The sequence below is a fragment of the Haliotis cracherodii genome, unplaced genomic scaffold (assembly GCF_022045235.1).
Source record: "Haliotis cracherodii isolate W230 unplaced genomic scaffold, xgHalCrac1.p SCAF_8, whole genome shotgun sequence".
In the NCBI taxonomy this organism is placed as follows: Eukaryota; Metazoa; Mollusca; class Gastropoda; order Lepetellida; family Haliotidae; genus Haliotis; species Haliotis cracherodii.
Genome location: NW_027266341.1, coordinates 1,969,380 through 1,992,241, shown reverse-complemented (window position 1 = coordinate 1,992,241; position 22,862 = coordinate 1,969,380). Strand labels below are relative to the sequence as shown.

At 42.5% G+C, this 22,862-nt stretch overlaps 1 protein-coding gene across 1 annotated transcript in view; it reads right to left on the bottom strand.

Annotated features, from left to right (window-relative positions):
- LOC139449757 (protein YIPF5-like) overlaps positions 1-22,862 on the bottom strand; it is a 182,391-nt gene that overhangs the window by 2,872 nt on the left and 156,657 nt on the right. Inside the window, exon 6 of the mRNA XM_071231285.1 lies at positions 368-549. Within this exon, the coding sequence (XP_071087386.1) occupies positions 368-549 (182 nt within the window). The remainder of the gene's footprint in view (positions 1-367; positions 550-22,862) is intronic.

The following is a 22,862-nucleotide window of genomic DNA, read 5'->3' as shown; positions in this document are numbered from 1 at the left end:
TCTTCAGAATCACTCTTATGTCAAACGAAACAATATTCATTAAGCAGTTGCCATGGTAATGAGGCAGTAGGGGCAGAAAATACCTCTCTGTGTCTCACATGTAACCTCAACAGTTAGATGTCTGTCTCTACTGTAGGGTGTCTCGGTCTGTTGTCAGTCTGTCAGTTTCTGCAGTGAGATGACACAATGTGTGAATGTGTGTGTGTCTGTGTGCATGTGTGTGTGCATGTGTGTGTGCGCATGTGTGTATGTTCATGTGTGTGTTTGCATCTGTGGGTGTGATGCTGACTTACTGCAGTGACATGACACAATGTGAGTGTGAGTTTTCATGTGTGTGTGTGCATGTGTGTGCGTGATGCTGACTTACTGCAGTGAGATGACGATGGAGGTGAAGGAGAGGATGACCATGGGGAGGAGGCAGTAGCCGAGGACGCTGATGATGCAGCCGATAGTCACCCCTGTCATACTCATCAGGTTGAGCAGTGCATACATGGCCACGCAGCCCACCACGCCGATGCCGTAGATGTAACCGAAATGCAGCTTCCCAGACTGGAAGGAAATAAACAGAAAACATTACAACATATTATACAATGTCACAACTACTTGGTCTACATCACTCCCAGGGGCCTCTCGGGTTCGGTTCCTGTCATGGGTACACTGTGTTAAGCCCATTTCTGGTGTCTTTGCCATAATATTGCTGGAATATTGCTAAAAGGGGCGAAAACCACACTCACTCACTTACTAAACTGAAGAAGTCACAATGTGAGCTAGTTGTGGACCATCACACCTTGATGTCCTCTATCATTGCTCATGCTATCAACCACTTGGTTGACTGGACCTGAGTTGTTTATTTACCGTCCCCCCTTGATTTTGCTGGAATATTGCAGTCTCCATTGCTAAACATTCTCACTCATCCATCCTACCCATATCACCTAAGGGCAAGCAAACCTGATGGTCTGGTTTATAACACTCCCATGTCAGGTCATGTTTAACTTACCGTATTCGACGTAATAAGCGCCAAGGGCACTCTCAAAATTAGAAATAGGGGGCTCTTATTAGAATATTATTTTGGTGAAAAAAACAGAGTTGAAAGATAAATTTCATGGTTTATGCTAACAGCCTGAAGTGTTTTTGTACGACAGATATATTTTTCCAGAATTTTATTGCCAATAATTAAGGGTGCATATAACACACGAGTGCGTATTATACGCGAATCAATAAGTCTTGTGTACATTGATCAATCAGAAGGGGTGCTAATTGGGATTGGTCACTAGGCAATATATTAGCAAATTAGAGCGGGGCGCTTATTACGTCGAATACGGTAATGTCGGTTTAATGCCGCAGTGACTGAGTCAGACAAATGTCAGGAATGAAAAATATATTATTATTGTTTTTCTTCTTGATATATGATATTGATGATGCGGAAATACACAAGGGTAATAAAAGCTTATCATTCTTTTAAAAGGCGATGTCATCTTGTCTCATCTCAACCAAGGTATCAAATTTCATTGGAGCTGTTCTGCCTCTATGAAGTTCAAAATATACTCAACAAATTGGAGTTACCAAAGAATAATTGAGTTGAAAATTGATTTTGATCTCGAACTGTATTGGACATGTCAGTCATACGTCCGGGTTCGGCTGTGACACCTCCTCCTCCGCATCTCCCAAACATCATCCCAGGGGATGAATCACAGAGAAACATGTCGCCTCCGAACAAAGCGTTGACAAGCTGATTGTGTAATTACATGAGTCACAATCACCCGAGACATGATCACAAGAAGTTGGAAATGAATCTTGACTCTCATTGGACCAGGATGTGGCAACACCAGACTTTCCAAATATCATCAAACAGAGAGCTTATTAGTCTTTCAGGATCATAACATCTTAGGTTGAATAAAGGTAAGAGACAGCTATTGTCCTGTTCCTGGGTCCTGTTCTTCAGCAGGAAGAATGCTAAGATATCAACTTATCGATATTTGATGTCATAATTCCCTTTTCTCGTGAGTTGATATTGTTTATCACCCTGGTCAGCACTATTCCAGCCTGGACCAGACAAACCTGACTGATAGCATGACCAATCATCCACACCACCGCCTGACAACCTAGTTAAGCCAACTCTCCCAACTCTGCCAACCTGCAGAGTTTGTTTGTTGTTTAACGTCGCACCCAGCAATATTCCAGCTATATGACAGTGGTCTGTACATAATTGAGTCCTGATCCGACAATCAGTGTTTCGATCAATGCAATAGGGTTCCGATGACATATTATCGACCAAGTCACAGAGCCTGACCACTTGAGCCGTATTACAACAAGCATACCGGTAGGTTGATGGGCTGATCAGGTGGTGACAAGTTTCATCCCGGTGTCATCACACCCATGTGGCATTGTTGCTCATGCTATCAACCATCAGTTGGCCGAGTCCAGACTCGATCATGTCCCAGCAGTCGTGATAACGTTTCCATATTGCTGAATGAGGCTAAATATTGCACTCACTCCAGCTGACGTGTCATTGTATCTGGCAACTTGTCATGTTTTTATTGGAAATTTCAGTTTGGAAGATAAAATGTCAATTACATTTGAAAGGTAATCAAAATGTCAAAGCTACTGGAAGGAAAAATACCTAAATACTTGTTTTCATTATAAATACATTTAAAGTAGACATGACAAAAGATAAAGATTTTTGCCAAAAGAATTAATTACCTGCAGAGAACAAATTACAAACTTCGGTAATGGTCAAAGGAACATGTTCCCATGTTTTTCTCCCAAACTAAATTCAATTACACTTTTTAACCTTCAACCGATTAGAACTGCCAAGTTTGTTGGTGAGGATTTCAAATCAAATGAGTGCCGACAATGTGAAAAAGGAAAGTGTTCATCGAGGACCATAAATAATTCTGACATATCTTTCACCGATAAAACATCCTTTTAGATAAGAATTGAGGAGTTGTGAGAACATGGAGAGCACTTTTTCAATGATTTGTCTATTTTTCATGCCTCTAGCAATTTTCAAATCTGAGAGATTTAAAGCATGGTTTGCTATCAGTGATCTAGGGAGTCTGAGATTTAGTTTCTGTTAGTGACAGTGGGCCAGTCAGGAATTATCAATAGAAGTGACTATATAGCTTAACATGCAGCACTGCCGAGTCTGTGTCCCCACTCCGTCCCATCCACCCATCCTCTGTGTCCCCACTCCGTCCCATCCACCCATCCTCTGTGTCCCGCCTCCATCCCATCCACCCAATGCCATGGACTCCCACCTTGTCAACCCTCACCCTCTACCATCCACCCACCCCCTTTGACCACCATCCCATCTACCCATCTTCTATGACCATCATCCCATCTATCCATCTTCTATGACCACCATCCCATCTACCCATCCTCTATGACCATCATCCATCTACCCATCCTCTATGACCACCATCCATCTCCCCATCCTCTGTGACCACCATCCATCTACCCACCCCCTGTGACCACCATCACATTCACCCATCCTCTATGACCATCATCCCATCTAGTGATCACCTGTGACCAACATCCATCTACCCATCCCCTGTGACCAACATCCATCTACCCATCCACACCACCCACTTGTAGCCACCACTCCCATCTTTTATCTTTTATCACACCTTTATTATCACGGCAATTGATATGCGTGTACTTTAAATATAGGCATTCATGGGGTAAAGTAGGGCACCAGTACCCAATGCTTGTCTCTCCGTTGGGATTCAGGGCAGAATGGGTGCCCTGTACCTCATGCTTGAAGTGTGAGGTGAGGTGCGGTGAGGTGAGGTGGGATGGGTTCGGCTGAGGTGAGGTGCGGTGAGGTGAGGTGAGGTTGGGTGGGGTGGGTCGGAATGAGGTGAGGTGAGGTGAGGTGAAGTGAGGTGAGGTGAGGTGATTGTGTTTCACTGTATCCCAGCAGAAGAAGTCGTTGCTCCTGCTATCAACCACTGGTTTGTCTACTCCAGATTTTATTAGTGTCTGTCATGATAATGCTTGAATATTGCTGAGGCATAACATATTGTAATCATCAAACTGTCCCAGAGAACCCATTCAAGTCGTTGTTGGTCAAACAGATCAAAGCCTGACTAACTTTCAACTTTGGGCCATAACAAAGTGATCTAGTCAATGTAGTACATTGTTTGAGTTGTTCGATGCAAGTGTATTTGGTCTGTTGAGGCCGTTTGTATATTAGTGACAGCCAGTTTAACGTGGTAGGGGGCCAAATGGACACAGAAATGGAAAAGAACGAGTACAAAGCAGTCATCAAGTTTCTTACTTTAGAGAAAAGTACTCCCAAAGAAATTCAGGACCGTATGTCACAAGTGCATGGGGATAAGTGCCCTACCTATTCCACTTTTAAACATTAGGTAGCTATGTTTAAGGCTGGGAGAACAAGCCTTGATGATGACCCTAGGTCTGGATGTCCCTCAACTTCCATCAATGATGATTCAATCAAGGAGAAAAACGTATATTGTCAGATAGACGTATTACCGTTACTGAATTTGAGGAAGACACAGGTGTAAGCCATGGATCCATTATTCATGAAACTATTATTCATGAACATTTACAAATGAATAAGATATCTGCTGGTTGGGAGCCCACATGTCTAAATGCTTAAGGAAAAAGAAGAGACATTGCCAGAGAAACTTTAGAGCTAATTGAGGAGGATTTCGTTAAATTCAAAAACAGATTAGTAACAGGTGATGAAACATGGGTCTACCACAAATATATGCAAAACATCATTCCACTTCTCTGGCACTAAAGAAATTCAAGTTTTCAAGATCGGTGAAGAAAGTTATGACCACTATATTCTGGGATGCAAAGGGTGTGATTCTTGTTGATAACTTAGAAAGTCAAAAGATGATTACCGGTGCTTGCTATGCTGATTTGCTTCATCACCTGAGAGATTATTATGTTGAAAAATAAAATTAAAACCACTTTCACAAATATTGATTCTGTTTGTCAGGCTTAGAACTTCTTCACAATCAACGCACATCTTTATTCCATTATTATACAAATTCAGCTGTCCAAAGAGTCTAACTGCCCTCTGCTTCCTTCTATTCTCACAATGCACCCATTGACCTCGCAACCCATCCCCTTGATCTGCCATATTCGTTCTACATCCTTTTAGAGTTATCCCCCTTACACTGCACGTACATGTATGGTAACACAAGTTACCTCCCCTTATACTACAATAAAATATATCCACTAACTCACTAAACATACAGCATATCAATTTCCATCAAAAGACATTTTCCAAGGAAAAGCAAAAATAGACCATTGCCCTGAGGCAAGCCAGCGAGACTTTGATGGTTGCAGTTGATTGAAGGAAGACATGATGGAAGGTCCAGCAGCCACTGACGGAGCTGCACAGGTTGTGGGGACGCCGTCATGCACAACAGCAGCATCTACATCACTCCAGTCTTTGATGTCCTCGCAATTCAAACACACTCCAGCAGAAGAGGCCTCACGCCATTGATTCCCATAAAATCGGCGCTTCAGAGTCAATCAGACCCCTTCCAGCTACATTAAGAGTGTTCCATCACAGTTACTGATACAGACAAGTGACTGATCATGTGATACCTTATCGCCTTTAACTACGTCTTCATAGGGTCTTTATGATTTCTTCAGACATGTGAAAATAAATCTATAATCTATTTTTTCCCTCAGAGGCAAAGACTGATATCACTGATCTGAGTTTGAAATTTGAAATGGCAACAGTCACAAGTTTCTTTCACCTACGTTGGGTTTGAAACTTTAAAGAAATAACTTTCCAACCTTGACCCTCCCCTACCCCCTTCTCCTGCTGTGAGACAAGCTCAGTTGAATATCACTGCACCCACACACATGCTGTGGCCAGATATATCAATTTCATCCAACATCTATAACATTACACTGTAATCTATCAATTTAATTCTGTTTGTCTGCAAATATTGGAGACGATCCATCACTTGTGTGTACCTGGCAATCTCTTGATTCAATAACTCACACAGTCCATTCTAAACATCTGTGTGTAGGTTATCACTCATTCCCACCTTCACTTCCACACAGGACTTGATGAAATTAATACTTTTTACAATCAAGGTTATAAAGGGTGACAATTTTACATTATTTATTGTTATCAAGGGAGACAATTCTACAACATTGTTATCAAGGTAGACAGTTCTACAATATTGTTATCAAGGGAGACAAATAATTAATTTATAAGTCAGAAATCCATGCCTTACTTTTCTTTAATGTTCACTAAGAAGCGTATACATGACACACAATTAAGAAAATTGCGGCATCTGGCTAGCTGATCCATTGTGTTGCCTCATAGGACAAGCAAAGGTTGTTAGAGTCCTACTCAGAATCAACATGAGGACATACTAGTCTTCTGGACACCCAGTGGAGACTCAATTAGACACACTGTTGTTCTGGACACCCAGTCGAGACTCAGTTAGACACAGTGTTCTTCTGGACACCCAGTGGAGCACAGTTACACACAATGTTGTTCTGGACACCCCGTGGTGACTCAATTAGATACAATGTTGTTCTGGACACCCCGTGGAGACTCAATTAGACACAATGTTGTTATGGACACCCAGTGGAGACTTAATAAGACACAGTTAGACACAGTGTTCTGGAAACCAAGTGGAGCACAATTAGACACAATGTTGTTCTGGACACCCAGTGGAGACTCAATTAGACACAGTGTTCTTCTGGACACCCAGTGGAGCACAGTTACACACAATGTTGTTCTGGACACCCAGTGGAGACTCAATTAGACACAATGTTTGTTCTGGATACCCATTCGAGACTCAATTAGACACAAAGTTGTTCTGGACACCCAGTGGAGACTCAATTAGACACAGTGTTGTTCTGGACACCCAGTGGAGACTCAATTAGACACAATGTTGTTCTGGACACCCAGTGGAGACTCAATTAGACACAGTGTTCTTCTGGACACCCAGTGGAGCACAGTTACACACAATGTTGTTCTGGACACCCAGTGGAGACTCAATTAGACACAATGTTTGTTCTGGATACCCATTCGAGACTCAATTAGACACAATGTTGTTCTGGACACCCAGTGGAGACTCAATTAGACACAGTGTTGTTCTGGACACCCAGTGGAGACTTAATTAGACACAGTGTTGTTCTGGACACCCAGTGGAGACTCAATTAGACACAGTGTTCTTCTGGACACCCAGTGGAGACTCAATTAGGCATAATGTTGTTCTGGATACCCAGTGGAGACTTAATTAGACACAGTTAGACACAGTGTTCTGGACATCAAGTGGAGCACAATTAGATATACCGTATTCGACGTAATAAGTGCCCAGGGCGCTCTCAAAATTAGAAATAGGGGGCTCTTATTAGAATATTATTTTGGTGAAAAAAAACAGAGTTAAAAGATAAATCCTGACAGTCTGAAATGTTTATATACAACAGTGAGTGAGTGAGTGAATTAAGAATTAACGTCACATCGGCAATATTTCAGCCATATTTATATACGACAGATATATTTTTCCAGAATTTATTTGCCCATAATTAAGGGTTCATATAACACACAAGTGCGTATTATACGCGAATAAATAAGTCTTGTGTACATTGATGAATCGGAGGGGTTGCTAATTGGGTTTGTTCACTAGCCAATATATTAGCAAATATCGATCGCCGTGGGCGCTTATTACGTCGAATACGGTAATGGTCTTCTGGACACCCAGTGGAGACACAGTTAGACACAATGTTGTTCTGGACACCCAGTGGAGACTCAATTTGACACAATGTTGTTCTGGATACCCAGTCGAGACTCAATTAGACACAGTGTTCTTCTGGACACCCAGTGGAGCACAGTTACACACAATGTTGTTCTGGACACCCAGTGGAGACTCAGTTAGACACAATGTTATTCTGGATACCCAGTGGAGACTCGATTAGACATCATCACTTGGACACCCAGGATGCTCCCACCGACATTTCACCACTCCACTGGGAGCTAGATGGAACCACTAATTGAGAAACCAAATCAAGATGGCCAAACATGACCATGTCAGCATATCTCAACATAAGTTGATTAACTCATGTCAAGAGGTGTCCGCCATTATCCATTATTGACATAGGAGACACTGTAAACAAGGAGAGCGGTATGTTCTGACAGAATGCTACGTGTTGATTAACCACTTAAACACCACTCAATAAAACCCAACAGACAGGGGCGCCACTGCTGACCAATTAGCAGAGAAAGCATCAGGTCTCTCTCAATCAGGGCACAGGGTGACGATACCTGATTCAATGTGATGGGGAGATTATAGTGTTGTGCCAATATTGGCACACTGCTGCCATTACGTGGAGGCACAATATCTTCCCCATCGGCAGGACATGCCAATATCTCTCCCAAGGAGCAAAACAGAATAAGCCACAATCATCTGAACAGGCCACAGTGAACCGGCAGACAGATGACAGAACATCACACAGCTTCACACAAAGCTACAATTGCTGTCTGACTGACACATAATTTGAGGGATTAGAAAATTGAGTGTGCACACAAGTATTTGAAACGTTCAGTTGATAACTAATTAGGAGTCTCCATCATTGCAGGCTGTTGACCTGAAGTCCATCCTGCAGATCCATCAAGACATATTCCAGGGAGGATGAGGAGCACGTCCTACTCTCATGCCCAGTGTATACAGATCTCAGGAGAAATCTAATGGCACTGGTAGAAATAGCTGACCCTTCCCAGACTGATAAAACCAACCTCCTAGAACAAACCGTGAACCCTCCAAATGAATGGTCAGGTTTTGTTGCCAGGACTGTATTTCCCACATGTTTCAGCATAGACCAGCATAAAGGCCCAAAGAGGATAAGTCTGTATCTGCCACTAGAATCTGTACACAGGCATAATCAGACACCTTTATCTCCCAAACATACCCTGATGAGTGAGTGAGTGAGTATGGTTTTAAGCCGCTTTTGGCAATATTCCAGCAATATCACGGCGGGGGCACCAGAAACGGGCTTCACACATTGTATCCATGTCGGGAATCGAACCTGGGTCTTCGACCAGCAAGCGAACGCTTTAACCTCTAGGCTACCCGACCGCTCCCATACCCTGATGAACGTTGTCAATAACTTTAAAAACATGTAAAAATCATACATATGGATAGGGTTCTATCCCTGAGTTTCCATTTCCATCATGTTTTCATGCATTTAGGTTATGTATATATATCATGTCCTCATCTCTGCACCATATAAATACTCTGTTTTTGAACCAGGTCCCAAGTGGGTGTTATGAACAATTGATTCTTGAGACAAGCTACATCATATTGTCTGGCTTTACTGTCCAGGAGGTAACTGTTATATAGTACTGTGGTATGCTGCTGAATGCAGAGGAAAGACACACTCACTCACTCTCACATAATGAGTATTCCAGCAATGTCCCAGTTTGGCCACAACCAATAGGCTTTACACAGTGAGTGAGTGAGTGAGTGAGTGAGTGAGTGTGGTTTTACGCCGCTTTTAGCAACATTCCATCAATATCACCAGAAATGGGCTTCACACATTGTACCCACATCGGGAAGCAAACCCCGGGTCGTCAGCGTGATGAGCGAACGCTTAAATGACTAGGCTACCCGACCGCCCTTTTACACATTAAAGCCACATGGGGAGTCAAACCTGGGTCATGGTCATAATGAACGAACACTCGACCAACTGAGCTACCTCACTACCCATATTTATCTACAGATTTGAAGCAATGCTTTTATAGCCATTTTCTAAGACATAAATCCTAATGATATATAATAACAAAGGTATTGTGAATTTGCTGTCAGTGCCCAACCGGCCAGTCCTTGTTTTATCTCCTTAATGATGACCACCAGGCAGGGTGACAAAAAGTACCATCTTTAAACATCTTTTGGTATGACGTAGCTGGTGATCAAACCAATGACCTTCCTCTCTCCGGGCAAATGCTCAACCCAATAGACAATGAAGGCAGTCAGTTATGTCAGTGAGAGGGGTGGTCGGGTAGCCTAGTGGGTAAAGCGTTCACTCGTCACGCCAAAGACCCGGGTTCGATTCCCGACATGGGTACAATGTGTGATGCCCATTTCTGGTGTCCCCCGCCGTGATATTGCTGGAATATTGCTAAAAGCGGCGTAAAACCATACTCACTCACTCACTCACTATGTCAGTGAGTTTAATGTGCAGATGTGCCACACTACTTCGGCCACTTAATGCAGCATCTGCTCCAGTGATGGCTGATAATAACAGTGCCACAGTTTACAGCAATTAAAAGTTGTCAATTCCCTGCCGCCTGTCATTGGCTGAAGAGGCCGAGTAGAAGTATCCCAGCATCCTCTCTCACAGCAGCCAGCCTGTGTCTCAAGAGAAATCTCCCCAGATTGGTTGAAATTGGTCTTAAGTCATTTTCCATGGAGACCCCCATTTGTGTCGGCATGTCAAGGAACAGCATGTTGTCAGACTAGCAGCAAACTTCAAGGGTCAGTGATGTCATCTACTGTGGAATCTACAGTGCACCCAGACATTTTTATACCAAGAATCAATCAACACATATAACACTGAAGCTTGTAGTCCAACATTTTTAAGAAGTAATTATGGAGCAACCCTGTTAAGAAGTTGTAACCTGAATGAAATATCTGTCCATATCTGCTCCTGAACTGTCAAACCTGAGAAGTTTGTGTGTTTTTTAACTAGACACAAGCATGAAATACTCATATCCCCCACCAACATGTCCGGTTGCTATGGAAACTTGAAAAATATATTTTTCAAAAATCCCAAACTATGATAAAGGCACCAGTTTACCCCCTAGATTTATCAATGTGCCAAGTTTGGTGAAGAAATATTATAGTTTTTCAAGATCTGCTCTGGAAAGGAGCACTACCGCCATTTCAGTCAAAGTCATTGCCATGGAAACTCGAAAAATATTTTTTTTTTATATCCTAAACTTTCAAAAGGCACCAGTTCACCACTAGAGCTACCTATGTGCCAAGTTTGGTAAATATATACCTCATGGCTTTTTAGTTCTGCTCCGGAAATGAAACGACGGATAGACGGAAGTATAGATAGAAGGATGGACCCATTCCTATATCACTTCGTGGCTGGAGGGAAAGGCTGATAATTAAGCCTGGGCCAGCCTGTATCATCCCTGAGAACACCAATACACCGCTGTCATCTCTGTGTATTGGGCATATGCTTACACACAATGGATATTCCCTGACACAAAGTCTAGGACATAAATCAACGCATTAGCTTTTCCAGGTCCCCCTTCAGATTCCACTCCCATCATCCCCTGATTGACACCAGTAAATGTCAGGGTCACACTCCTGTCTAAGTTCATCACTCTGTTCTCATCCAGTTATTCGCCAGCTTCATCCCCGCCAATCAACCAATCAGAGAGCAATCAGCTGTCATTGATGGGATAAGACAGGGACAGACATGGGGTCAATCCGAGGACCACATACTCACACTGGACAAATTATACCCATCCTGTGATCCGGTTCCTTACCCATCTACAGACCCTTAGGGTCCCCTGAATTGGTGTCCTGCCCCCTGGGGTGAGGGCTGACAGACTACAATAGCCTCCCAGGAAATGAGGGGTCATCTCCTACATGTCTCTGTACGAGGTACATATCACTGTTTCATAAGCTGCCCCTGGGGTGAGGCCTGCTAGTTTACAATAGCCTCCGAGGGAATGAGGGGGTCATCCCCTACATGTCTCTGTACGAGGTACATATCACTGTTATACTGCTCATCAATCTTGGTCTATGTGGACATTATGATTCAAAGCTGAGAACCAGGATGATGCATTGAAGTCTCTGGGAGGGTCGACTGCATGGTGGAAATCGGTGAAATATTAGCATTTTATCCCAGAATGATTGATCAAAATGTGGCACATCATTTTCATGTCACTGGACCTCCTCCTGTGGCAGAGATCTAACCAGTGTATAACATCCTATACTGACAGGACAAAAGGCAAGGTGACCCCATGTAGGAAAATATGACAGAAAAGCACTTCCCACGGGGAGGAGGAATTATCATCCATCATAAACCAATAAACAGTAACTGTGGATGCAGAGGCATAAAAGAATACAAGTAGGGTGAGAATGTGTGAGTGAATACGAGATTGAGACAGAGAGTGAGATGGTGAGTGAGTGAGTGAGATATTGAGTGAGTGATGTTGAATGAGTGAGTGAGATATTGAGTGAGTGAGCTATTGATTGACTGAGTGAGATGTTGAGTGTGTGAGATATTGAGTGAGTCATATTGAATGAGTGAGTCATATTGAATGAGTGAGTGAGATATTGAGTGAGTGAGTGAGTATGGCTTTAAACCGTTTTTAGCAATATTCCAGCAATATCATGGCGGGGGACACCAGAAATGGGCTTCACACATTGTACCCATGTCGGGAATCGAACCCATGTCTTCTGCGTGACGAGCGATGCTTTAACCACTAGGCTACCCGACCGCCCCATGGATATTGAGTGAGTGATATTGAATGAGTGAGTGAGATATTGAGTGATATTGAATGAGTGAGTGAGATATTGAGTGATATTGAATGAGTGAGTGAGATATTGTATGAATGATATTGAGTGAGTGAGTGAGATATCGAGATACTGAGTCAGCGCGTGAGATTTTGAGTGAGTGAGATATTATGAAAGTGAGATATTGAGTGAGCGGGTGAGGGAGATATTCAGATAGTGATTGAGTGAGTAATATATTAATTTAGTAAGGGGAATAAAGAGTGAGTGAGTGAGTGAGTGAGTGAGTGAGTGAGAGTGGGTGGGTGGGTGAGAGAGTGAGTGAGTGAGTGAGTGAGTGAGTGAGTGAGTGAGTGAGTGAGTGAGTGAGTGAGTGCGTGAGTGAGTGAGTGAGTGAGTGAGTGAGTGAGTTATGGGATGCACAGCCTCAGACTACTGGATCCCTTCCCTGCCACAAGTTCCTGCCAAGGATTCCCACAAAGAAATGTGGAGCCAACAGACATCCTGTGTTTCCATGACAGTGTCAACATGCTCTCTCAGTGCAGCCTGACCCCACCATTCACATTCCTATTTCACAGACTTGGATTTATCAACACAAACTCTAACAAAGTTTACTAGCAACATGGGGACTAGAGTGATGACAAGAAGTTTGATATATCTTTTCAGCCAACCTTTCCTGATAACGCAATAACTCAGATTCCGATTGACCAGGAAGTTGGGTGTCCATGGTGTGAGATGACCATACCTCATTTCAAGACGTCCAGTAATAACTCAAAGACCGTGCTGAGACGTCCAGTAATAACTCAATGACAGTGCTGTTACTGACGAGGACCCAAGAGGAAAATAACGGCATCCCTATAATCAGCAGTTACATTCTGCAATCAGCCGCACCACTTCCTGGGAGATAAACGAGATCTGTCAGGAAGAAGCTGCAGCAGCCAACAAATAAAACACAAGCTCCAAGTAACACCTATTGGTTGGAATCCATAAACCAGCCACTTCTTTCATCTCACAATAACCTGATGTTGAAAAATCAAATCAGAAAACTATATTTTGTTGTGTGAAAGAGTTGTAAAAAAATCTCCAAATTGTTATTGGTGAGTAGGACCAACACACAGTTGTCCCTCCGTGGACAGACAGTATCACACAGCATGGCATGCAAGCCCTCCGTGGACAGCCAGTATCACACAGCATGGCATGCAAGCCCTCCATGGACAGACAGTATCACACAGCATGGCATGCAAGCCCTCCGTGGACAGCCAGTATCACACAGCATGGCATGCAAGGCCTCCATGGACAGCCAGTATCACACAGCATGGCATGCAAGCCCTCCGTGGACAGCCAGTATCACACAGCATGGCATGCAAGCCCTCCGTGGACAGCCAGTATCACACAGCATGGCATGCAAGCCCTCCGTGGACAGCCAGTATCACACAGCATGGCATGCAAGCCCTCCATGGACAGCCAGTATCACACAGAATGGCAAGCATGACTGGAGCATAACATTAATACTTCTCTTCCAATTAGGGAAATCTTTGGAAAATCTGTTGAAATCTGGCATGCCAGGTTCCCCAACAATTTGTAATCAATTTAGATTTTGTTCTTTATTTCATTGCCTGTAATCAGGGAGAAGTCTTCAATAACACTGTCACCAGGAACATCTTCAGTAGTGGAACACCATGTGTTCAAAAACACTATCACTAGGTACATCTTCAGTAGTGGAACACCATTTGTTCAATAACACTGTCCCTAGGAACATCTTCACAAGTGAACACCATTTGTTCAATAACACTATCACTAGGAACATCTTCAGTAGTGGAACACCATTTGTTCAATAACACTGTCACTAGGAACATCTTCACCAGTGAACACCATATGTTCAGTAACACTGTTACTAGGACACAAGTCTTGTACCTATACTCACTGTAGAGAGAAAGGTGTTTTGTAATTGTAGCCATAACATAGACATGTGTGATGCCTTTATCATCATTGATTCTGAGCAGGTATTGCTTTTTCAAGTAAAACCCTCAGTTGTAGTTATCTTGTGTTTGTCTAACTTATTGTTTCTCACAACAGCTGTCTATTACACCGATATTCCCTGAATTCTTGCCACCTGAGAGAGTCATTTACTCTCATGTACACTGACATAGCTGGCCGATATTGATAAAACTGCCATCTGATTAAGCAAAAGAGCAATGAGTTAGATAAATAAACACAGTTCCCTGACAAAACAAGCTGGTTGCTGTTATGTCCAGCTTGACAAAATAAGCCATATTTCCATCCACTGAAGCCAATAATGGATGTACATACCAGCTAAATGTCCGTCATGTACCAACAGACATGGCCGGGATATGATCTATTGCTACAGACCTCTCACCCTCTGTTGTCAAAACACATTGTGTGTGAGACTCCTCTGCTTCCTGAGCTGACCACAGTAAATGGCTTCCACACTGGGGAGGCATGGCCAACATCCCACCTCACATCTCACACATAGCTAGCTCTCCTGTACCTGCAGAGCACCAGTCTGGACTGGAGATCTCCCACCTGTCTTGCTGCTAATGATCCTATTTTCATATATTTATTACAAAAGAAAATTTGTTGAATATCTTTTCACAACAAAGTGTCAAAGCAAATCGCAATCTCTATAAGGTATATCAGTAGTTGTAATAAAATTCATTTGATTGACCAGATGAGGTCTTGTACACACATACAAATAAAAGTGACAAAACCATATTTATAAGAAATCTCTGCTTAAGTCAGAGTCGATTGTACGATTCCGACTATATCATGAACATGTGTTTATGAATCACTATCAAATAGTAATGATACCAGGTGTTCGCAAAAAAGGCGAGTGTACCCTGCCCCCTGGTAGTACCCAGCAAATCAGCCGGCCTGTACGGACATCTTGAAGTCATTGTCTATCTTGTGACGTCATCTGCTTGTCACGTCATAACTGACCCTCTTCACATTAAAGTGAACCACTGGTGGTCGTGAGACAGGTCTGATACTGTCACACAAACATACTTCACTGAAAGTAATACTTGTGAGGAGGTAATGACACATTTAGGTGTCTCTAGTAGTGCATGTCCTTTTTACACGGTCAGAATGGCCATGATCCTTATTGCTGAGTTGACCTTGGTGGGTTTGACAAGATCTCCTCATTGCTGAGTTGACCTTGGTGGTTTGACAAGATCTCCTTATTGCTGAGTTGACCTTGGTGGGTTTGACAAGATCTCCTCATTGCTGAGTTGACCTTGGTGGTTTGACAAGATCTCCTTATTGCTGAGTTGACCTTGGTGGGTTTGACAAGATCTCCTCATTGCTGAGTTGACCTTGGTGGGTACGACAAGATCTCCTCATTGCTGAGTTGACCTTGGTGGGTTTGACAAGATCTCCTTATTGCTGAGTTGACCTTGGTGGTTTGAAAAGATCTCCTTATTGCTGAGTTGACCTTGGTGGGTTTGACAAGATCTCCTCATTGCTGAGTTGACCTTGGTGGTTTGACAAGATCTCCTTATTGCTGAGTTGACCTTGGTGGGTTTGACAAGATCTCCTCATTGCTGAGTTGACCTTGGTGGGTACGACAAGATCTCCTCATTGCTGAGTTGACCTTGGTGGGTTTGACAAGATCTCCTTATTGCTGAGTTGACCTTGGTGGTTTGAAAAGATCTCCTTATTGCTGAGTTGACCTTGGTGGGTTTGACAAGATCTACTCATTGCTGAGTTGACCTTGGTGGGTTTGACAAGATCTCCTCATTGCTGAGTTGACCTTGGTGGGTTTGACAAGATATCCTCATTGCTGAGTTGACCTTGGTGGGTTTGACAAGATCTCCTCATTGCTGAGTTGACCTTGGTGGGTTTGACAAGAACTCCTCATTGCTGAGTTGGCCTTGGTGGGCAGGACATGATACACTAGTCCAAAGGGATTACATGACATACACTTTGTTATAATTTTTTAATTTGACGTTTACACGATATACAGCTTTTTCATTGGACGAGAGGTCGGTCACATGACTGCGAAATTGATGTTCATAAGTGTATGAACGACACAATTTGACGTTCATACGTTTTTCACGAGACCGTGTTCTTGAAATGACGTAAATACTGACGGACTACTTCCACATTCCCGGGGAAGCCCCTGGGAATTCCCTAGCACGAAAACATGCATAAACATTATTTCTGATGATATAGAACCTTTAATCTTGGTCTCAGCATTTCAGTATACATTGAGAAACGTAAGAGAACTTGACTGCATGATTGTTCACGGATTTCCTCGCTACGGCCCATCCTAATGAACAAACGAAAAAATGCACATCCAAACTATCGTCAGTATCGACTCGATCTGTGTCTAGGCTGACAGTGACCATCTCCAGCAATCTACGAATTTACCTTGGTGTCTGTTTGACGCATCTTTAATCACCTTTCAATAATAGGTCAGTTGATCAATGATGACTAACACATGTAACTGCCACAGGTTCAATAACAACTTTGGAAATCCGTCACGTTTATCGTGTCGGCCAGTTTGACGTCTTGTACTTGAGGTAAATGTATTACGACGCGCTGTCATTGTGGCTGACTTACTGAGGTAGTTCATTACAGACCTTTCTCATCTAATGGGGATATTGTATGAACACATGTGTTGCAAAAGATGTTTCTGAAGAGCAAGTTTTGCATCCATGTATCCATGTCACCTCTCTTTTTGGGGAACTATTTTATTCCGCGATATAGCTGGTTGTTGTTTGGCTGTCAGTGTAAACATGAAGTCACACGTACTAAAATATTGTGATCTTGGCTTACATCTTTTGAGGTAAGAAATTGTGATAAAAAATTATAAGAATTGACATTCACTTTGTGTGAGTTCATTGGAGTATGAACCTTAATAGGGTGAGGGCCAAACATTGTATGAACGTCGTCACAAGCTCCGACGTTCATACAGTTTGGCCCTCACTCTATGAAGGTTCATACTCCAATGAACTGACACAAAGTGAAGGTCAGTTCTTAAGTACACCAGCTTATGAAGGGACTACTAACATACACTTATTACAAAAGTTCATAAAGCTACTAAAGAAAAATGCTTCGTATATTAGTTCTACAGGTTAATACTCGTATAGCATTTCCTGAAATAGATACAACAAAACAAATTGTGTGACACAGCCAGAGCCTCGAGATTCAAAGACGAACCAGACTACTCCAGAAAGGTCGACCTTTTTCCTGGTGTGAGACACAGCATCTACTTCATCCTCAACAGTTGTCTGGCATAGCGACAAGAGTACAGTCTACCCCGGAGTACATGTCCACTGATGACAACAGAGATCTAACAACCAACTCATTACATTTGCTGCCTTGTTGTGGACGCTGACAGTGTACGGTCAAGATATTTCCTTATGTCAATGAGTGAACCGCCTGACAAAATCACAAAAAATACAACTACCACTGTCTAGCTGGGATGATCAAAGTCAGCGAAAAACAAGGAACTGATAAAATAATTACATTCTTTTTTTTTTAAGTGATATTTTCTTGAAGAGGTAGTTTTTCTTCAAACTGCCAGCATGTGTGCTGAACATTTAAACAAGTTCAGAAACCATGACATTCATCTCACACACTCTGTCATTCCTGTCTTGACGTCTTTAATCAAATGTCTGTCATTATATTACCTTTGTTCTATCAGCAAAGGACAAATCAGCAATAACCATGGCAACATATGTGCTACGAACATTAATTTTATGACCAAACTATCTGGCTTTCACGAATGAAATGAATCCGAGTCAAATGAAAATAGAAAGTGTCATTGATTTTTTGCTAATGTTCTCTAAAGAAGATTAAGAAATATATATCAGCAATGATATCATCGTATCACGAACAACCCACATATCTCAGCCGTACTCACAGCCGGCAGCTACCCATCGCCCTCATGTCCGTCCTCATGGGGACCTCTCAAGGTCAGCTTTATCTTTCAACTCTCCAGTGATAAAACAGAATTCAACATAAAAGTGTCAATTAATGCAATTTATTGAACCCAATATCAATTCTGGACTTTCATATTACAAACAGAACCCGATAAAATGTTTAATGTCTTATTACAGAAATGTGTTATATTATGAAAAATATCCTAGGCTGCTAGTTAATTGGAAAATAGACTGACAAAGTATGCATATTAGCATAGGGAAAAGACAGATACATGGGAGTGGGAGAGATTGAAAGATAAAAGATGAACTCTTCTAACCAACAAACACAAACAATCAAACTGTGAGGCAATATCAATCAACAAGTCCAACATTGGATTTTTTTATTTGAAACCAAATCCAATTTCATCAGCATCCATATTGACTCAGGAGGATCCAGATGCAAGTGAAGCCAGAAGCCATCGTCTTTCAAAAACTATGACAAGAAAACAATAAAACGATAAAGGGCACAGCGCAATCACGGAACAGAGTCAACGAAGGACACGATGCAATCATTGAACAGATATTCTGAGCTAATCGGGACTGACCAGGTGCAGAGAACACAGAAGAATGTGCAGCATCTAATCAGACTTTCCACATAGTTTATACATAAGGGTGATGCACTAGGAACTCTCTTCCTTCATGAAACAATCTAATATCAAAATAGTTTTATCAGTCACCATGGTCGGCATAATAAATCTGTGCATCATCTTGAATCAAGGAAATCCCATTGTGTATCAAGTTAACTTGAACCCTTTTTCTTCCTGTTGTAGCTTGATGTAGAACATGAACAAGGGTTTAAATTCAATTGGGAAACTGATGACCACCAGGGATCTGTAACTATGGAATACTGACATATTGCATGGTGTTTAACGTGAATATTCCCCACTGAACAGCAGACTCAGGGGTCAGAGTGTGAAACCCAGATGTTTATGTTTCATCGTAATCACAACTGGATTATTTAAAGGTAAAATGTTGATATGATTACTGCTGCAGCAGGAAGGTAATTTATGCAGTGAGTGAGTGAGTGAGTGAGTGAGTGAGTGAGTGAGTGAGTGAGTGAGTGAGTGAGTGAGTGAGTGAGTGAGTGAGTGAGTGGGGTTCAACGCCGCTTTGAATGGTATTCCAATTCCAATTATATCACAGAGTGTACCAGTGATCAAAAAGGGTATTGTGATGGTATATGCCTTAACACCTGACCATGAATCCCTGCCACTCCCTGCTACAGCTCCCCATCTGCTGACCATCAGGGGGATGCCATGTGGTTCTATACAAGCACCCTCCGACACTGACTGATGACATGTCCTGTCTGTCATGGCACAACTGCCCTGACCCTGGACCCTGTATCTCCTTGTGTACCCCCCCCCCCCTCCCCCTCCCCCTCCCCCATCACCCTGGAGGTAAACACAGCTTGTCTCAGCAGAACCCTCCCCAAGCAGCTGTGCTGGCGGCCATTACAACAGAACCACACATACTATTCATCAAACAACTTCTTCAATGGCACTAAATAAATTACCCTTTTTCAACTGAAACAAACTTTACAAAGTTGTTTTTCTGCTTTAATAACTTCATTAAGTATGAGATGGAGCACCATGCTCTGACGCTCCTGTCTTCATCAATACTCCAGAACATCACTCACAGGAACAAAACCCAGCCAGTTAACATATATCACACAAACAAAACAAAATAAGTGCCACAGCTGGTCCTCTGAAACAGTTATTCATGTTTCGTAATAAAAGATAACGCTATATCCCTACGGTATAATATCAACTAAAAACAATGAGCCCAACTCAGTGCTTATTCATAACAAATATAAAAACTGTGAATATGAATATCCGTGAATAGCTTCCCAGCATACCTCTAATCTGTGGTAGGGATCGAACTGTCCAGATTATATACAGTGACCTCACAGGTCAACACGAAGTCACTTCCTGTCTTAAGGCCAACACAATCTGGTTATCAAACTCTAGTTTAGTTTTTCACTCGCCGACATCAGGTATATTCACCGTTATTCATTTGGTCAACCATAATTAGTAATTAACACATTTAATTAAAGACATTTATCTTTGGTTTACAATTGGTTTACATGAAAATATGTTCTTACTACAACCTGTTCTGTTTTTCATCACTGACAAATTTCAACTTGATCTCTCAATTCAAAATCAAATGCATTTTTTTCTTCCTGCCTGGAACGCCTTACCAACCTGAGAAACACTCCCACCACTACTGTGAAGTAGCCAACAACAAAGAGTTACAACACTCTGAAACAGATACCTGGTGTGTGTTTATACACATGTGGCAATCTACTGTCCCAAGTGGTAGAAGAATGAGTGAGTGAGTTTAGTGAGTGAGTGGGTGAGTGAGTGAGTGAGTGAGTGAGTGAGTGAGTGAGTGAGTGAGTGAGTGAGTGAGTGAGTGAATTTAGTGAGTGAGTGAGTGAGTGGGCACAGTGAGCGAGTGAGTGAGTGAGTGAGTGAGTGAGTGAGTGAGTGAATTTAGTGAGTGAGTGAGTGAGTGGGCACAGTGAGCGAGTGAGTGAGTGAGTGAGTGAGTGAGTGAGCGAGTGAGTGAGTGAGTGAGCGAGTGAGTGAGTGAGTGAGTGAGTGAGTGAGTGAATTTAGTGAGTGAGTGAGTGAGTGGGCACAGTGAGCGAGTGAGTGAGTGAGTGAGTGAGTGAGTGAGTGAATTTAGTGAGTGAGTGAGTGAGTGGGCACAGTGAGCGAGTGAGTGAGTGAGTGAGTGAGTGAGTGGGCACAGTGAGTGGGCACAGTGTGTGGGCACAGTGAGTGAGTGAGTGAGTGAGTGAGTGAGTGGGCCAGGTGTGGTGTGGGTTTTAACAGTATTCAAGTTATTCAGTATTCAGCTTAATGTGGGAGGAAAGCCCGAAGTGATGCAGATCTCAGACGTTTACCACTTTGGTGAAACCCACGAACACGGGTATGGTGCTGACAAACTTAGAAACATAATCGGGGCGAACCAGAATTCGAACCCACAATCATAGGTTTCTGGCGTGTCCAAGGGATGCAACTCTGCACAGCAAATCGTGGCGCCTTTTACGACTGGGCCACGTGTACCCCCTAGTGAGTGAGTGAGTGAGTGAGTGAGTGAGTGAGTGAGTGAGTGCGTCAGTGAATGCGTCAGTGAGTGAGTGATCAAAAGATAAAGTAAAGACAAATGTTTATTACGTTTATCAATGTCTTTATGATCATCCACACAATGGGCTACTTCAAACCCAAAGTAAAAAGGTCGTCTTTACCTAAACCAACTTAATGAAAGAATATCATATCGATGTGAATGAACACAGACCTGTAATATGTGAAAAGATAGTCAATCGTAACCTGTCTGCTCGCTGTTTCATTTATATGGCAACGAGCCTTGAATGAGCCGGGGTCCGGCCTCCTTGTCGTGCGGTTTGAAGACACTTCTGTCTGGGCCAGGAACAAAGTGTATGTAGCTCTATAGACAAGTGGTCACTCGGGATGAAGTGCAGCAGGTATCAGGGCTTGTGTGGAGGAAGATATTGATGGGATTTCACAGTCCATTGCTCCTCTGTCTGGACTCGGGCACACAGAGGGTCGGCCTCGCGCTTGACAATATAATATGTCTCTGAAGTAGGAGCCGGTGGGACTGCATGTATGATGGAAGCATGGGGCAACATTGATGGAAATGTCAGACTGATTGTTACAATTAAGACATGATATGGAGATTTATCCTCTGTCTGGACGTAGTATAAAGTAATTGCCACATGCTGGGTGTTATTGGGTCCATATAACCACCACACCATGATACCTGATAAGCATTGGATTGTGTACTAAGCGGAGAGATGGGAGGCAGAGTTTTAGGGTGTTTTCCAGTTATGCCAAATGTCTGGGTTCGAATCACAGTTTCCATATAATCATAGCAACTTTATGTAACTAAACTACTTTACTTTCCTGCTGCCTTCAGATTTATTATTTATTTGGTAACAAAGTCTACTGTTATGGTTTTGTTCGGGGGAACAAATCCTTCCAAATGGCATGCTGGTTTTCTTGGGGGAATAAGTCAGCAAAGAGCCAGAGTCACAGGACACTAATCAAAATTTTATTTACAAGAATAATTAACAATGAACAATTTATCTTAGAATATAGCTGAGTCGGTACAACCCCCTGGGCTGTGGGAGAGAGGTATGTATTACTTGCTAAACTATAATTATATGAAATGATGTATAAATATTACACCACGATAACTCAGAAAACACTTGATGTGGATGTAATTATTATAGGAAAACTTAGCATAAATGTTATATCATGATAGTACACTGGAATAGGCACCAGATCTTGGAACCAAACCATGGCACCAGATCATGAAATAAGACTGTGACTATGGACTCACATCACTGAACCACACAGTGACACCAGACTGTGACACCAGACTATGGACTCACACCACTGAACCACACAGT